The 17,549-nt window shown below is 42.7% G+C and overlaps 2 protein-coding genes across 2 annotated transcripts in view; one reads left to right on the forward strand and one right to left on the reverse strand.

Annotated features, from left to right (window-relative positions):
* The window catches only part of rxrgb (retinoid X receptor, gamma b), a 42,895-nt gene extending 40,369 nt beyond the window's left edge, over positions 1 to 2,526 (reverse strand). The window contains exon 1 of the mRNA XM_049587738.1: positions 2,366 to 2,526. Within this exon, the coding sequence (XP_049443695.1) occupies positions 2,366 to 2,396 (31 nt within the window). The 5' untranslated portion in view covers positions 2,397 to 2,526. The remainder of the gene's footprint in view (positions 1 to 2,365) is intronic.
* Positions 2,527 to 10,541: 8,015 nt separating this feature from the next.
* atf6 (activating transcription factor 6) overlaps positions 10,542 to 17,549 on the forward strand; it is a 39,069-nt gene continuing 32,061 nt past the window's right edge. Inside the window, exons 1-7 of the mRNA XM_049588006.1 lie at positions 10,542 to 10,782; positions 11,583 to 11,659; positions 12,408 to 12,486; positions 13,819 to 13,916; positions 14,659 to 14,770; positions 15,057 to 15,260; positions 17,032 to 17,201. Of these exons, the coding sequence (XP_049443963.1) occupies positions 10,686 to 10,782; positions 11,583 to 11,659; positions 12,408 to 12,486; positions 13,819 to 13,916; positions 14,659 to 14,770; positions 15,057 to 15,260; positions 17,032 to 17,201 (837 nt within the window). The 5' untranslated portion in view covers positions 10,542 to 10,685. The remainder of the gene's footprint in view (positions 10,783 to 11,582; positions 11,660 to 12,407; positions 12,487 to 13,818; positions 13,917 to 14,658; positions 14,771 to 15,056; positions 15,261 to 17,031; positions 17,202 to 17,549) is intronic.

Raw genomic sequence — 17,549 nt, forward strand, 5'->3', positions numbered from 1 at the left:
CTATGCATATAGGAGGTCTGTATATCTGCAGCTGTGAAATTTAGGCATGGGTGTGTGGCCTGGTGTGTGTCCTTTTCTGCCTCTGAGCGTGTACTGGGAGGTGAGCTGCTGACCCCTGGCAAGTGATGAGAGTTCACATCAACTAGGGTGACCCCCCCCCACCACCACCACCAACACACACTTCCCCTTTATTTTGCTTCCTTCACTCTTCTATCCCGTTCTTCTTTCTGCCATGACTTCCCCGATGTGCGAACTAAATAGGCTCTCACTGTCAAAAGTAGCAAGTGGGTCCTCGTCAGCGCGTCTAGAATCACTTCCACTGACGGAAAATAAAAAAATGCTGAAGTGCTGGGAGGGAAAAAATGCTGATTCTACTTAAAGCCCGAGGGCAGGCCTGTATCATCAAACCTGCTGAAACATAACATGTCTGGGAAAAGCTGAGTGGATTGACGAAACAAATCTGCACATAATCACAAGACTGTTTTCTGACTTGGCTGCACACTAATGACAGATTCATGCTGGAGTGATCGCCTCCCGTTAGAGAAATGAGTCGTGTTTACGGCCCTGTTTTCACAAAAGTTTTGGTGTGTGTGCTGTTGATGCAAAAATACATCATAAATCATAGTTGTGAGCAAACACACAGACAAAACAAGAGCAGTTTTTCCTTGAATGTTGAATGGATCTCTCAGTGGTTGTGGTTTTGACTGGGAGACAGCTCAGTGGCTTTAAATTTTATCATGTAAATAAACTAAAATATAGTTCAGCTCATACTATTTTACTACCAGAAACTTTATTGCTGATTCAAAAATTACAAATATTCAGCATTGAACCCAGACTGCAAGTCACTGTGGGCTTGGAAAGCTGCAACAGCATTACTGTAGGACCACAATGGGCCAACAAAACTCTCCACTGACACCAGGATTGATCAAATTCTTTGAGATGAGCCGTTTTAAACTCTCTGTGCCCTTTGATACAGTTGGACAAAGTTATAAATTGTGCATATGAGTGTTGCTTGTGACAACTGTAGCCTAAGAGTAACATCAGACACTACAGGACACTTAAAATAAAGGATCAATAGCATATCTTTATGATAATACACCGCTCTGATGGTGTCCTGATGTGCATAAATCTTAAGATGTCACCACTGTCTGATCAGAGTCTTAAAAGACAGACAAGAAAGGCCGTGCAGCCCTGGGGGAGCGCTCTTCAGTACGCAGTGGGCTTCCCTCTACATGCTCTTCTATCCAGATGTCTCCCTCATTCCCCTGGGAGCCACATTCATTATGGAAACAATTTTCAGCCCCTCAAAATGGTGCCGAGATATCTGCGATAACATAAAGTTTTATCTTCAAAGACCGGTTTATTTGTTTCCTTCCAACGCCACGCTATTATTATTCATTCCCCCTCCACCACAGAAGGCAGTGGTTTAGAAGCACATGGCATGTGTCTCTACTGCAGTAGGTTTGACAATGAGTGTGTCTTTCAGGGAGAGAGAAAAAACATCACATGATAAATGATGCATATAGTGTGTGACTCAATGAAGCTCAAACAGCCCCAGACTCTCACTCCTGATAGACTCTGAAATCTAGAAAAGATTAAGCTACATAAACAGACACCTAATGTGGCACACTGTAAGTAGGATATGAGCAGCGTGTATCCCACATGTTGCAAACTCCAAAGTGGAGTCCCATTTCCTTGTCTCTGTGGATTTTCGTCACAAAAAATCCTGATCATAGAGAAGAAGAAGGCATCAGCTGGTTCAAGGGCAAAGTCGCCGAGTCAGAGCAGAGTTCAGCTTTACAGAGCAAAATCACATCATGCTGTCATTCAGCTGAATAAAGCCACAGCGCTGACCTGGGCGCGTCTGACACTCGTTTTTACCCACAAAGTACAAGTTTGTTTATCAGCAGAAATCCGCCATTCCTCAAAGCAGCTTGGTGCATTTAGTCTGTGGATCTGACAGCCATCCCAGACCAATAAATTGTGTTTCTGTCTTAAACAGTTTAGCAAGAGACGCGCGACAAGCGCCATAAATTACATAAGCGCAATTAAAGTGCCAACCTCTGACCTTGCCTGACCGGCACAACCACGATCACCTGACTTTTGTATTGGTCGCAACTTTCGTTTCTATTGGCACAGTTGCCCAAACGATTATAAGCACAGAGAGGATAACACAACAACCGGTTTCACAGACGGGAGTCGGTTGGTTAAAGTCCGCGGACGCTTTCGCGCACGGCTCGCAGGGCTGGAGAGAGAAGACGCCATGAAACAAACGCACTCTCTCAAGTCAAAACAAAACGCAGCAGCTCCGCGAGGAGCACAACACACAGGCAGGGCTGTAAATAAATCGTTGAGGCGTACTTACTGAGGTGTAAATACGGATCATTACTGTCCATACTGTGCGAGTTGTTGCGTCGATTTCCTACAGTCGGTGCTGCTCCGCATCCCAGCGCATTCCTCTCCCAGCCCGACTGAACTCTGCAAGGCGGCTCTACACAGGGGCCCAGCGAGGGGGGGCGGCGGCAAAACAGGGCTTCTCCCAATGACAACAGTGGTCGATATCAAGCTCCAACACGATCATGACGAAACATCTCTCCCGCAGTGACACCGTGTTGCAATATTTTCACAGTAAAATGTTGCTTCCTAGAATCACAACAAAAAGGGAGAAAAAGACGGTGCGGTCTTTGAACGCAGCATGTTTTTTTCCGACCATTGCTTTTCAACATAATCTGAAAAATCTCTTTTATAAACAGCCAGCAAGTCTGATAAGGACATGTAAACATATTAATGATGCCAGGAGATTTTATAATTTAAAATTAACTAATGCTGACAATGCCTCTTGTGAATATTTTGAGCACAGACACAAATGATCCACTTTAACATTTATTTTAAATTTCCTGCAGTTTAATTGCACAATAATCTGCTTTTCTGTCCTCAAATCATCATTATTAATATGCATTATTTACTCAAATGAAACACCTAATGTCACATTGCTTAACTCTATTAAATCTAGTAATTTGTGATGCTACATTTAAAATTATAAAACACTGTTTTACTCTCCCGCCGCCTCTCTCTGAGGGGATCTCTCCACTGTTTACCTATTACTAGTGTGAGTCCCGGTCTGGGTACCCCCCGGAGTCCCCCCACACCCCTCTTGTGTGTGCGGGGTCATGCAGGGGTGAAGCTCCCGGTACCTCAGAAGGTTATTCAGGAGTCAAGCCGCACTGAGGCATTCACAGTCTTGAACTGCGGAGCGGGCAGACGCTCCGTCAACGCCGGGGCCGCTGACCACTCAGCGGGCCTTTGGGCTGCCCCGCTAATGGGACAAGCACCCCCGGCTCCACCGTCCTTGTAACAGCGGCCCATAAAAGAGCACAGGAGGATGCTAACCAAGATGAATGGCATTTTTTCTCAGCTCATTCTACACTAATCAGAGCTTTTCATTTGTTATGGCCTTGCGCCAGCCCCTCCACCGCAGCCTCCATTAGGGCCAGATAACGTATAAATTCATTAAAGTCAAAGAGGGACATTAAAATGGTCATTTGTCAGATCTCTCTTTGTGTGTCCCTAATGGTGGCACATGGTTCAAGGCATTGAGATGATTTTGGTAGGGGCTTTTTTCTCCCCTCTCCAGTGCATCAGGAGGGGAACGTGGGAACTGAGGCAAACGTGTGTGTTTTTCCTCTTTTCATGAATGGTGACTTTTTGATATTTTCAAATTTAGATTTTAATAGCTTATTTTCTTTAATGCTTCCTAAAAAATAAAATCACAGTATCACCATTTTATTTTGTACTCATTTTTATCATATAATCTACTGTGCTTGATTTTATTCTACCACATTGTTTTGATATTTTTTCATTTATTTTCTTTGTTTTTTCTTAATTGGAGCAAAATGTTTTATTTCACCGGCTGTCCAATTCATCCATCAACTTCAACCCCCCCCACCCACACACACATACAAACTCACAGTCAGTGAAGCAACCCTTTGCACTAATCCCTTTGTATTCACACCACCATTCCCACCAAACAATGTCCTGAAGCCTAATCCCAAACCGAGCTACACAAACCTGAGCCACCTCCTAGCAAGTCAACGTGCAGCTAAAGGGCTAACACAAACCTGAGCAACAAACATACTGTTTAAAGTCACCTTAAAGCAGCACTACATATTGAGGACTAATGTGTGGATTGGCAGCCAAACACACTCCTTCTTTCTCCTTTTGGCCCCCTTCCTCTTTTCCCCTCCTTCCCTCTCTGTATCCGTCCTTCTCTGGCTTCAGGATGGTGGTTCTGGCTGCGTCGTCATGGGAGACAGCTCTCTCCATCTGCCTCTGCTGTCATTAGCCCATCTCCACTGCGCTTTATCGAGAGCGGGGGACCCCTGCCACCCCCCACCCTCCTGGACCCTCTTCACAATTCTGACAACCCCTGCCCCCTGCTCCATACATAAGCCTGAGATGATAAGTGTTCCCCCTTTTTGTGTCGGCCGGGATAAGACAATGCCACACAGCACTACAGAACATCATCCATCTCATAGGTCATCAATCTGGGACACAAAAGATGAAATGTAGCTCAAACACCCTTTTGCAAAGGGGTTTCTCTTTGCTTAGAAGAAGCTCGTCCTCCACCTCTCTCTCTGGCTCCCTTTCACTGCTGGGTTAGCAGTTCACCAACAGATTCTTCTGCCTTGCGTGGCTACATGGGAGGACAGAAGTTAATGCATGTCAACCATTTTAAGTATTTCACTAGAACATAATTGCACAAAAATAAAACAAGTATCCAGACCTTATTTCAACATCTGCAGTGACAGATGAACTCTGTTTCAGTTCCTCTGCAGCAAAAACATGTCGTAGATAAGGAACGCCTGATTGAAAACAGGCCGTCGACACACAAACAGGCCTCTGCCAGATTTACATGAATTTGTTTGGTGGTAAACACTAATTAAAAACCCTCTGTCACATGAAAAACACCAACTACCTTTTGTTTCTCCTCCTCTTTTCGCCTAATTAGGTTCACATTGTCTGATCACCAGCGTGGGGCTTTTTGTGTTTGGTCATTGTTTGTGACAGCAGTGTCTTAGTTTGAGGTTTTCTTTCTATTCACGTAAAATTACTCGCTTTTTCTAAAGAAGCCAAGAATCAAAATCACAAACACACAAACAAAATAAATTTCTCAGAAATCAAAATCAGAAAAATAGTGATTACTATGATGCATGACAGTTTTATTGAGTTTACTGTAATCTGCCATTAAGCGGTTGTTACTCATTACCATTGCTGAAAATTTCCATTAAAGTTATGACAGACAGTTGCTGTTTCCAAATGTGACTCACAGCCAAACAGACAGTAATTGTTGGTTTGCAGTGGTAGAATTTGTGAGTAAAAACAGATTTGTGTGTATGATAATTGGGTTCTAGAGGACGATGGTGTGGTGTTTTATCTTGTTTCATCTCTGTTCTCTAATGTGCAGGTAAAGTTTTATCATCTTTAGCCATCATGACTGCAAGAGACAGAGAGTTCAGACACCCAAACTCTGCTTAAATGCTTAAGTTGGGTTCAAATTGGGTGATCTTGTTTTGTTCTGCGTCAGGGGTGTTCAATGTTGTTCAGGCCAAGGACCCCCTGGCTGAGTGAGAGATGAGCAGGGACTTAAACTGGGCCTACATTAATGTGTAGAGTAGCCTGCAGTGCCATGTATAAACATACCTTTATATGGTGCATACGATACTAAACTATTAAAATAATAATTATTAACAGATTTATATATTTATATATTATGGATTCATAAGGATTCACAACACATTCTCACTCCGACCTCGTCACACATCGACGTTTGGTCATGGACCTTCCATGTCCAGATTCAATGTGAAAGGTACCCTGGGTGCATTGGTTGTCAACATTCTGGGACACAGTGTCAAGTTCTGCCTGTTACATGCATTGTCTTCTTTCAAAATACACTTCTGTATTCACAGGAAATTTACCATTTACATACGGTCTCCTTCAAAATAAATGCACTGCATCGGCACGCAACACAGATGGTTAGGATTAGGCAACAAAATCATGTGGTTAAGTTTAGTAAAAAAGAATCGGGTTTGGCTTTATAATCTTGCGGGATACGAACACCGCTCTCCCGGGTGAAAGTCCTTGGTTAAGTGGTTACATTTAGGCAACAAAAGCATATGGCTGGGTTATGGCAACAAAAGTACGTGGTTAGGTTTAGGTAAAAAGAACAGGGTTTGGCTTTATAATCTTGCGGGACACGAACACCACTCTCCTGGGTGAAAGTCCTTGTTTGTTGGGCCTATCCACCACCGCTCCCACCTGTCCCTTGGGACTCTCGCTGCCTTAACTGTCGTTCTTGTCCTGCCGCGTTTCCCCCTGATGCTGCTGAGCGCCTTTAACTATAACGGCGACTGGCCATGTATCATGCCAGCGATAAAGGGCAGCTTTTTTCATGAGCGCCTGACGCCGCAATCACTGCCAAAGGACTGGATTTCAGCGACTTCGGAGTGAGACCAGGTTGGGAAGGTTGAGATTCATGGTTAACACATTAGTGTTGTGTTCTGTTTGAAATTTATCTTTGCTAACAGTATGTTGGATTTATGTTAATGTATAATTTCAGATATATTTCCATAATAATAATAAAAAAAATACCAAACAATAATTTGGTGGTTCCCCTGTAGAAACTCTGAGAATCCCTAGGGGTCACAGACCCTGTGTTGAAGACCCAGAGTTCAGCATTATCTTGAGATAACATGGTATGTAATGTTGGCTGGGGCTTTATTTATTGCAACATGATAATCTTGATAAAATGTAATTTGTTAAAAGGTACAGTTATTTTGTTTTTTTTTTAGCTGTCTAAAAAAGAAACCTCTCCCTGATTGTTATCATTTTCACATGATATAGAATTATAAATATCACCTTACAGCTCAAATAATCATGCAAAAACACTGTAACATTATCAATTTTGAAATGTTTATTGAAAGTATCATGATTATGCTAGAATTATATCCAGGCAGCTTAATTACTCTTCTAAGACTCTAAGATTTTTCTTCCAGGGTGAGACAAATACAAATGAGAAACTGACCTAAATTATGGTGTAAATGTTATGATATTCTGAAAATAGTCCAACAAACCATCAAAACAGATGTCATGCGTCAGACAAAAGATTCAGCGGGAACAACAATGTGACCAAAGCCCCCACTCCATGTTACACAAATGTGTCTGTTAAACCGTTCTGCCAACAAATCAGGTTAACCTGTTAATCTGCTGTCCATGTCTGAGTCTGAGGGGCTTTACACACAATCAATATGATGAGCCCTCAACTGTCCACAGACTAAAGACACCGTCCATGCCATTATCGCACCACTCCAATCTGACACAAGTGCATTATCATTACCATCAGGACATGTGATAAAGACCTGACACATGGGTCATGATTTTAAGATCTGTAAGGAATGTTTGACACTTTGACTTTGAGGTGTGAGGTAACCTTGGAGTTGGACAAAGTGCACAGTCGCACTATCATGTTAGCATCACAGCCTGTATAAACATTACACCGGACTCCCCAGTGATTCATGAAATAAAATAGCTTACATTAGTTGATTAGGTTTATGTTATAGGTGGACCACAGACTCTGGGCAGATGGCTGACCTCTATATTAGTCTTTACCTTGCTGTAATAAGTTAAAACAGACTGGGGGGCTTGTTTTTGCAGAATGGCGTAGACCCAATCCAGCAGGGAATCAACCAGACCACCTCAGGTTAATCTCGCTCCGACCTGAAATGCCCATGAAGGATTAGGCCCAGCCGCTGACTGTTAGCACACAAAGTCAGTTACTGCTGTGCTCATGCCATTTAAAAGTCACAAACAAAGTCTAAGAGTATCAGGAGAATGTTTATTCTGTCACAGAGCTGACACACATGACTTTCTGATGAGATGAGATTGCGACATGTTTACAGATTCATAGAATAAGATATGGAGCTGCTTTTTGGAGAGCATTCAACAGGACATACTGACATAGTTTTTGTGCAACTGTACAATGTGTCTGCTTTCCGTGTGTACAGTATACACATGGCATGCAGGACCTACAGCCACTGACACTGACATTTGCATGTGTTGATTCAAGTGATTCATACGCTGATTCAACCAATCAGGACAGAAAACATATATAATACACATATTTATAGGTTGTTTTTGATGACTATCACATGAAATCAACTGAATGTAAAGGGCACTAAAGCTACACACAAACAGAACTGGAGCCTACACTTCCCATAATGCAACTCCATAGTGTCTTGTCTGGTAAACACTGACGTCTTTCAAGCTACATGCCTAATTTACACCTCTGGGTTTTTGTTAAACAATGATAATAATTTTGTCAGACTTGCCAAAGCTCTTTCAAGGCCAGAAAAGACATGTGACTGTTTTCACATGCATTTTTTCATATATTTTCCTACAATAATAATTTTAGATTTTCTGGTTTATGCCCAAGTATTGCTGTTATGTACCTTTATTTGTCAGTCTTTCTATTTATCTTTATAATCAGATTTGTTATAGCGCATAAATACATTTTGCCCACACATTTCCTCATACTCGAGATGAGATGGATAATCTAAATTATCTGCCACACAGGCTTTGTCCTCAAACAGGCTCTACATGGGCTTAAAGGGGTTCAAAGCCAGATGCTTCAACTCTCTGTCGTGACACTAAAGTACAATTCACACCAAAACTGACACGTCAGCGGCGCATAAGCTCCATGGAAACATCCATCCGTCCAATCCACATCAACTCCGACCACTGTTGTGGCTCTCGCTGGCCCATCTGTTCTGTCAGCAGCTGTGATACTGAAAGGACCGCAGACCACCTAACTATCTTCAGTACAGTATTTGTCTCGGATCAAAGTGTTTTACAAACATAGAGACGTGGATGTATTACTGAACAGACTTACCGGTCACAGACCCAGGGGACCAAAGTGTTAGTGGGCCCCCTGGTCTTCATCTGGAAAATGTCATGAGCCTCAAAATGGCCACAAAGAGTTGCAAAGGAACTGCAAAGGGACACAAAACAACAAAAAGATGCGTAACGACTACAAAGCGATGCAAAACAACAACAAAGAGGAAAAAATGCAAATTCTTTTTTTCTTGTTGCTATAGGAGAGGTGGTGGGGCCTTATGCATATCTGTGCTACGGGGCCCATTGTCTCATAATCTGCGCGTGCAGGGCATTCAGTTTTGGTGGCCTCTGAACGTCACTTCAGTAATTCATCTTCCGTAACTGCTTATCCTGTTAGGGACCCAGCTGACACTGGGTGAGAGGCGGGGTACACGCTGGACAGACTATCACAGGGCTGACACATAGAGACACACAACCATTGACACCAACGGGCACCAATAAACTTAGCCTGCATGTCTCTGACTGTGGGCTGAAGCTGGAGCACCCAGAGGAAACCCATGCTGACACAGGGAGAACATGCAAACTCTGCACAAAACAGCTTCCCCACCCCGAATTCAAAGCAGACACCCTCTTTCTGTGAGGTGACAACATTAACCACTGCTCCACCGTGCCGGCCTGAACAAGTAGCCTAAAATCATTCAGGCTATCACACACCTATTGGTTGACAATCCTAGCTCCAGGTCCACTCATTACCTTTTTTCCCGAGCTTTCAGTCATGGTCATCAGTGGGTGCAGCTTGTCAAGTTGTCACGGAGTTGACAGGTAAGCTCACTAGCTGTTAGGATTTTATCTAGAGCTAATTTAAGTCTTTTCATCTGTGGATTAAAGTTTAAATATCATAGTTCATTCTTGAGTTTGCAGACAGTTTGGCAAAAACAATCTCAATTTAAGGTCCACTTACTAGTTTAAATTAGCTTCAAGAATATGAGTGACCTTCATGTATCGTCTACTGTTTTCTCCCCTCATTCTCACTGAGGCTTTTGTCCACAGATGTGTGTGTGAGGCATTGACTAGAACCGTTTTATAGCAAGATGATTTGAATTTTAAGTTTTGACTTAGTCTGCATCTCTCTGATCAACAAGATGCTCAAAGGGCTCAGACTGTCAGTACTTTCAAAATGTGGGGACTTTTTGTTTTTAATTTAACCTTTATTTAACCTGGAAGTGATTGAAAATAGATTTTACAAGACAGACCTGGCCAAGGTAGCAGCCATTCAAAACACTTTTAAAATGCAACAAATACAACATATAATACAAAAATCCACAATAAAACAACAACTATTCGAACATAGTGGCCTCTTGTGAAAATCAAGCACATGTCTCTATCACCATTTATGCAATTTAAGTGAATTAGAGATTCAATATTAAACCACCTTAGTTTTATCAAGACAGATTACTCAGCAAAATTCAGTTACCTCTCTTCTGCTCGGTCATGAACTCTGACACAGAGGTCAACGTTACAGCGCGGTTACTCACCATACTGCAGAGCCTGCTGTACAATGCCGCCTCCTTGTGGCGAAGTCAGGCAGCACCAGTTTACAGCAGCTCCCCTGCGTTTGCTGTTTCTCACTTTGGTCCCTCGGTGCCACCCGTAGATTTACGGTAAAGTCAGACGTGTATCTCAGTGTCGTACAGGAAGTGTCATACCAAACAGTTGAAACATGAATGAGTCTTATGAACCAGCGCTTGATCGCAACTTGATTTCCTGAGACAATTTACTAATGAACTCACAAGAGGATGTCAACCGACTTAACTTTAGACTTCGAAAATCACCAATATCCTGTGATGGATAGCGAGGCAGACTTCATGTCCATCGACCAGGGAGGAGAGTGGGGTAAGCGACGGTTAGCTGGACTTTATAGACAGAAGGCAACAGAGGTACCGTTAGCTAATGCTAGCTACCGTTTGAATTAACAGATATAACCAACAAATGTAACGTTACCACTAAAATACAACCGCTGTGTCAAAAAACACTCGTACAAACCTCCGAGGTCAGTGTGACACTTGTGTTTACATAACTTACGCTTCAAGTCCAAGCTAATGTAGTTAGCATTAGCTAGCTGTACATGATGTAATGATGCAAGTTAACAGTTAATGTAATGTAATAGCGAGTGATATGGCCGGAGACAGTACACACAGTGCACTTGAATGCCCTGGGCCACACATGTAGTACACACTGTGCTGAAAACGTGTTTGCTTGTGTTTGTTTTGGAAGAAACTGAAGCGTCACAGTTTTATTATTTTTGTAGTGTGACGTGAGGACTGTGTTTTCTATGGTCTCTTTACATATTCTTCCGCCCAGCAGACATTATCCGCTGGACTACTTTTTTATTCCCCCATTTTTATTTAGATTACAGCAGCTTTTCTCATTTGCAAGTTCATATCCAGTGTTTAATTTTTATTTATTTATTGATTGAAATGTTTTTATGGACTTTCCCCCATCACTTTATTGCAGTTATATATGTATCCCTCTAGCCCATTGAATGTGAACTCAGGGCATTGCTGCTAAAGAGCGTATCTGTGACTACAAACACTTGCTGCTGGGATAATATGATATCTAATATCAGTCTCTTGAGAAATGGACTGAAAGTAGCGTGACTATATGTTGTGTTCTGTATGATTGTTGTTACACAGACATCAGCCTGTTCGATGAGCTCGACAACCTGGGAGATGCGGATGATCTACTTCAGGCACTGGAGCGTGCTGGCTACGTGAGTAACTCATTTTCTCTATATGCAAATATATATTGTCAAGGGACATTGAAAGCAATGTGCATGTTAACAGTGGTACAGAGCTAGCGATGCAGGTGGATCCTGAGCTTACATGGTTGCACAGTTATGTAAGAACACGTGAAACAGGCACAGCAGCACCCCACATACACTGTGTAGGTGTCAGGCATCATGTAGGCAATAAAAAGAATCTTTACAGGTTTTATTGACTGATTTTTGAACACTTGAAGCAGCTGTTTTCTGAGTGTGGCAGAAATGCCTGGCTCAGAAAAAAATAATAAAGTGATCATGTGCACATTGCTTAGACCAGGGAGATTCAACTTGCTTTTCCTGGGGGCCATTTTGCAAAATGAAAGGAGACCATTGAGCCATTTGCAGCAACCCTGCACAGGTCAGGTGTATGCAGGGGTGTTTCTCAGATTTGAGGACAATTGGGACTTAGCCTGGACCTCCATTGGCACAATTTCTTTTAACAAACAAGCTCTATTTTGATGCTTTTTATGCACCCTGGCACCGTATTTACAATTAAAGAACAACAACCACAAAAAAATCCCAGTGTGAATCAATGTATTTTCACTGTAAATTCGAAAATGGTTGGCGGGCTACTGGCACCTGTCGTGGGCCAAATCTGGCCCTTGGGACATAAATTGAGTATCACTGGCTTAGACTTTTGATGCAGCATTTCCCCTGTTTCTGTCCACTGTTGAAATGTGTGTGTTTGGTTTCTCAGGCCAGTGAGGCTCCAGACCTGGACTTTGATATCGACATACCTCCGTGGAATCAATTGGACACAAGCAGCACCTGCACAGGTACGCCAACATATGCCAACATCTCTTGCTGACATTTCAGATTGAAATGGGGGAAGTCTGAACTGAAATAAGAGTGTGATGTCCATCTGTTTATTATTTAAGTGATGTTACCCACGTGATGCGCAGCTGTTGCACAGTGATATCCTGGGACAATTTAATAGAACATTCTTAGGTACAATGTTGCTGCTTTGCTCGAGATGCTTTAACTGTAATATACCATTGAAGACTGCTGAGAAAATGAAAATGACTTTTTACGAAAGATCATTATTATTTATTCAGGCAGCATTTTTTACCTTAATTGGACTATCTGAATTTCCCTTTATGCACCTGACCAGTACCTAAAGAAGTTGGATTCTGTATATTATTGTGCTTTACGTTTTATTTCTAGTTGTGGAAGCCGCGCACACCACATCACACTGTGTGCTGCTGCTAAATGACCTTGTCTGTGCCTCTGCAGACTTTTGCATTTGTTGGTTTTATATATAAATCTCTGCCTGGGCTGGTTCCTTCTTATCTGTATACATACATGCATAGAAACCAAAATCAAGATGGCCTGTGCTCTCACAGTATTCCACAGATGTTGGTCCCAAAGGTTCTAACAAAACTGGGCAAGCAAGCTTTTAAACATGCTGCTTCCTCTTCCTGGAATGATTTACTGAAGTACCTGAGGGCTAAGGACAATGGGGGAATTATAGTCTGTCTCAAACAATTGAGAAAATAGTACTCTTGGTTTATGTGATTGCTCCTGAAATTTTCACTGAAATCCTTTTAGAAAATTGTGTATGTTTATGCGTTATAACTGCGTTATTATGCGTTTTTTGTGTTGCATTTTAATAGGATGTTGTTATTGCTCATTTGAGGTGTGTGGTAGTTGTATTTGTCTGCTTATGTTGACTGCTGTAGCAATGTTAATGCTGCCCTCTGGGTCAGGTTGCCCTTGAAATAGAGATTTTTAATCTCAGTGAGACTTTAACCTGATAAATGAAGGATGTAGATATCTTTTAAGTTACCTGCCTTTCAGAGCGTTTACTAGTAGTTCTTTATGTCTTGAAAAATGTGGGGAATTATGAGTAAATATAATTCTGATGACTTGCTATTGTTTTTTCAATAATTGCATGGCTGCTTTATGCTTGCTTTTTAAAGATAGCATGTGCAGCTTATGAATTAAATATGTATTTATGAGAGGCAATGGTTTATGCCAGGTTAAAGGATAGTGTGTTAGTGTTGTGTTAATGTATGGTAATAACACAGGGACCGTAAACCACATCCGCCTATGCTGATAAGCCCACAGATATGACACACTTCTCTGTGTCTTTGTCCTTGTGTATCCAGATGGTGAGGTGAGCGTGGACTCTCTGTCACCTGCCCACACTCTGAGCTCTGTCCCTTCTCCCTCGTCTGTGGAAGCCCTGTCCCCATACTCCATACAAGTAAGTCACTGTCTTCGACTCTTTGTCCTTCTCAGTTTTCAGCATTTGACTTGAATTTCCAATGCAAATGTTTTACCATTGTTATTGGTTGTGAGTATTTACATATGTGCTCCCTCTTGGTGCGCAGTCGGAACAAACAAAAGCTCCATCCAGATGGTGTCCAAACATTAACACCTGCTCTTTACTTTTGGATACACACTTTAGACACTTATTAACAAAAGCCTTAAACACCTTGTCAAACTAATAACTGGCTGCCCATCTGAGCTGCGCCCCGCCCCCTCGTTAAAGAAGAGGTGCTGACAACTTCAGCCACATTAGCATAATTTAGCAGGCAGATGTTTTCGCAGTGTGTCAAAACAAGGACAAGGGTTACATCTTTGTCTAGCCCCAACACGGTCTGCGCACATTTGTCTGCTAACTGAATCACCCTGACTGAATCCAAGGACATGTGTGTCTGCTTGAGTCTTTGAATTTTGACAAGGACACTCTCATGTGACAACCATCATATTTCGTCAGATGATATTCCATACTTTCTTGGGAAGTTTGTTGATGACAGCAAGCACCGCGATCTTAAAGCTCCTAAAGCTACCCTGATGTAATGTTTTTATTAGTAGCTGTTCGGATGACAAAGACAGGCTCTTGTCTAGAAATCTGCAGTGTGAAGCAGCAGAAGACAAAGCAATTAAACCTTTATATGAGTGTACTGTATTTACACACAAGTCGTCTGTGCTCCCCTTTCCAGGATGAAGCCCTGTCCCCACAATGGCAGTCCTCTCCAGTGTCACTCTGCTCAGAGTCTGTCATCTCTCCTCCAGCTAAGAAAGCTCCAAAGAGGACAAGCCAGACCACACGAGGTAAGGCAGCTTCCACCACCGCACATCTGCTCATTCAGATGTCTTCTATATTTGTACGCTTTGTTCCAAAACCAGGGGAAATTTTGCACCACACTCTGGGTTTGAAGAATTCTGGGCTGTGAACCACAAAACAAAGATAGATAGAAATGGTCTCTCATTAGAAAGACATCAATTTGTAGGAAAAAAAACCCTGTAACTGTAAATACAAATTTCCTCACCTGAGTCTAGATTCATCCTCTTTTCTTATCTCACTCCTCCCACCCCCATCCCCCGACACACATACCAGCCAGGCAAACTCAGCCAACCAAGAGGCCGATTCAGATTGGCCCGAAGGTTTCCATCCAGCCGAAGCCGCTGATTACAGCTGTGCCCCTGGCTCATGCGGCAGCTCCCCTGCAGGCAAAGACAATCATCATCCAGCCCCTGCAGACCACTGTGCTGCCTGTGGTCAAACAAGCTCCAGTCAGCATCCAACCAGCGCCCCCTCCAGGTCAGAGCTCACACTGCAGCACATCCAGACACATTGCCTCACATCACGCTGTATTGCATCAGACATGTGCACTGGATTTATGAGCAAGCAGCATGTTTTTCTATATGGAGAGTATTTTGTAATTCATTTAAATGTAGAGATGACATGATTTCAGTAGTGTGTGTCATTTCTGATGGATGTTGTTGTCATTCTTGCTCAGACAGTACTTTAATTGTTGTGTCTTGGCCAGCAGATGGTGCTCTAACTTTAGTTAATCCTCAACAGTGATCTTCAGTCCTCACTGTCCCATGATTCTCTGTTTGATGGTCCACTAATTATAAGCAAATCAGACATTAAGACGTTAGCTACTTCCTTTTTGTATCCTAGATATCCAAATTTGGGCTACATTTGTGGAAGAAAAACAATGCTGGGCATCAGCGTTCATAAATGTAAAATTAGGAAAGTTTGTTTTATTATAAACATGTGAGCCACAGACTATTTATATTCTGCTGTGTGCTTTTGTGTGTTTTGTGCATTATAGTCGTTATTATTTTGTTTTGTGGTGTAGCCTGCCTGGTTTACCAATCTGGTTACATCAGCAGCGCCTATGCCAATGTAAATACTTATGTCATTGCTTTGGACCCAAGTGGGTGGAGTATGTGACCTCTCTCGACTCGAATTTGAACTTGGCTCTCCTGTCTGCCCGGTAATAGCCAAGATGGCAGATGTGTACCGCCAAGACATCCAAGTTTAGGACCCCAGATGGAAGTCAGGTCAAGCCTGCTCAGTGTTACAAGTCTCTTTGGTTTAACATCTCCAAAATATTCACAGCTGAGGAGTGAGCCCTACGCATCATGCAGAAATTTAAGATATTTACTGATGAGCTTAGATTTTATAGAGTCTGACCGGTGTTTCTAAAGAACAAACAGGCTGACAGGTGCTCCAAAGGCTTTTAATTTCTTTTGACTTTCATCCTCATGAATTCCTCTTACAGATGGTGAGCTTGGGCACAAGACACAGCGCTGGCACCACATACATTCATTAGCAAGACTGGCTAACACTTCTTCACAACTGACACTGACAAGTTGTTTAGTGTTAGAGGTGAAGGTTGCTGGGTCGGTTTGAGGAATGGCTCCTGGCACAGTCGTACTGGGAGGGGTGGGCGACACTCTGGGAGGCTCCTACTTTAACAGCACATTTATAAACACGGACAATGTCGCGTGTGTTGTTGTTTTCTTTTTAGATTTGCTGGTTTAGAATGTGGGCCAAGATGCGGGTTTATGTGTGTTCATGCACATAAAACTCTAACACCGCTCAGTTTGGAATGTGGAAGTTTTAAGAGCACAGGTCGAGATGGTAAACATCTTCTCCACCTGTACTTTACACACAGAGAGTCTCGTGAAAGACAAGGGGTTAATGTAGGTCGCCGGTGGTGGTGGTGGTGGTGGTGGTGGTGGTGGTGGTGGTGGGGGGGGGGGGGGGGGGGGCTTCAAGTAGCTGGACTGTACCATCTGCAGCAGGAGGGAGTAATGCAGCTTCCAGATTGTGTCGAATATCAGGTTGAATGTTTTCGTTATCGATGGCGAGACAAATGTGGGGTAAGACCATAAACACAAACCTAAGAACAAACTCACGCACACACACACACACACACACACACACACACACACACACACACACACATAATCACAGTCAGTGTGAATCAGTGTTAATCATACAGTAAAAATATGATTATAGTACAGCTAAGACCTGCAATTTGAAAATGTGTATTTGTTGTGTGCTCTTTCCTCAGGACATCCCATAGTGCTGTCTCAGCCGAGCCAGGTGCTACAGATCCAGACACCAAGGGCTGTCACAGCCAATGTGGTTGCCATGCCAACGTTCAGCCAGGACATGTCTGTCCCTGTCACTGCTCCTCCAGCGGTCTCTGTCACACTGAGAGCCTCTTCCTCAGATGATGATGTGAGTACAGTGTTAAACTGCTCTGAGATATTAACAGAAGGGTGTAGATGAGGACAAGCACATTAGTGCTGTTACCCTCATTCAAAGGGTCAATGGCAAATGTCTACTTATGTTTAATAAGAACAGCGACATTTGCATTATAAAACATACAACCCCCCCCCCCACTTGTCACCACCACAACGAGTCTCGTTTCACCACTTGTTAGACTTGTTAGTTGGGTATTCACTGATATATTTTATGTCAAATTTAATGTGAAAATCTCTTAAGCTTGTCTTAATCTCAGACCTTATTTCAGGCATCTAACCAAAAACCCATTTATTTGAGACAAGGGAACTGGAGGTGCAACAA

Source organism: Epinephelus fuscoguttatus, linkage group LG10, assembly GCF_011397635.1.
Source record: "Epinephelus fuscoguttatus linkage group LG10, E.fuscoguttatus.final_Chr_v1".
NCBI lineage: Eukaryota > Metazoa > Chordata > Actinopteri > Perciformes > Serranidae > Epinephelus > Epinephelus fuscoguttatus.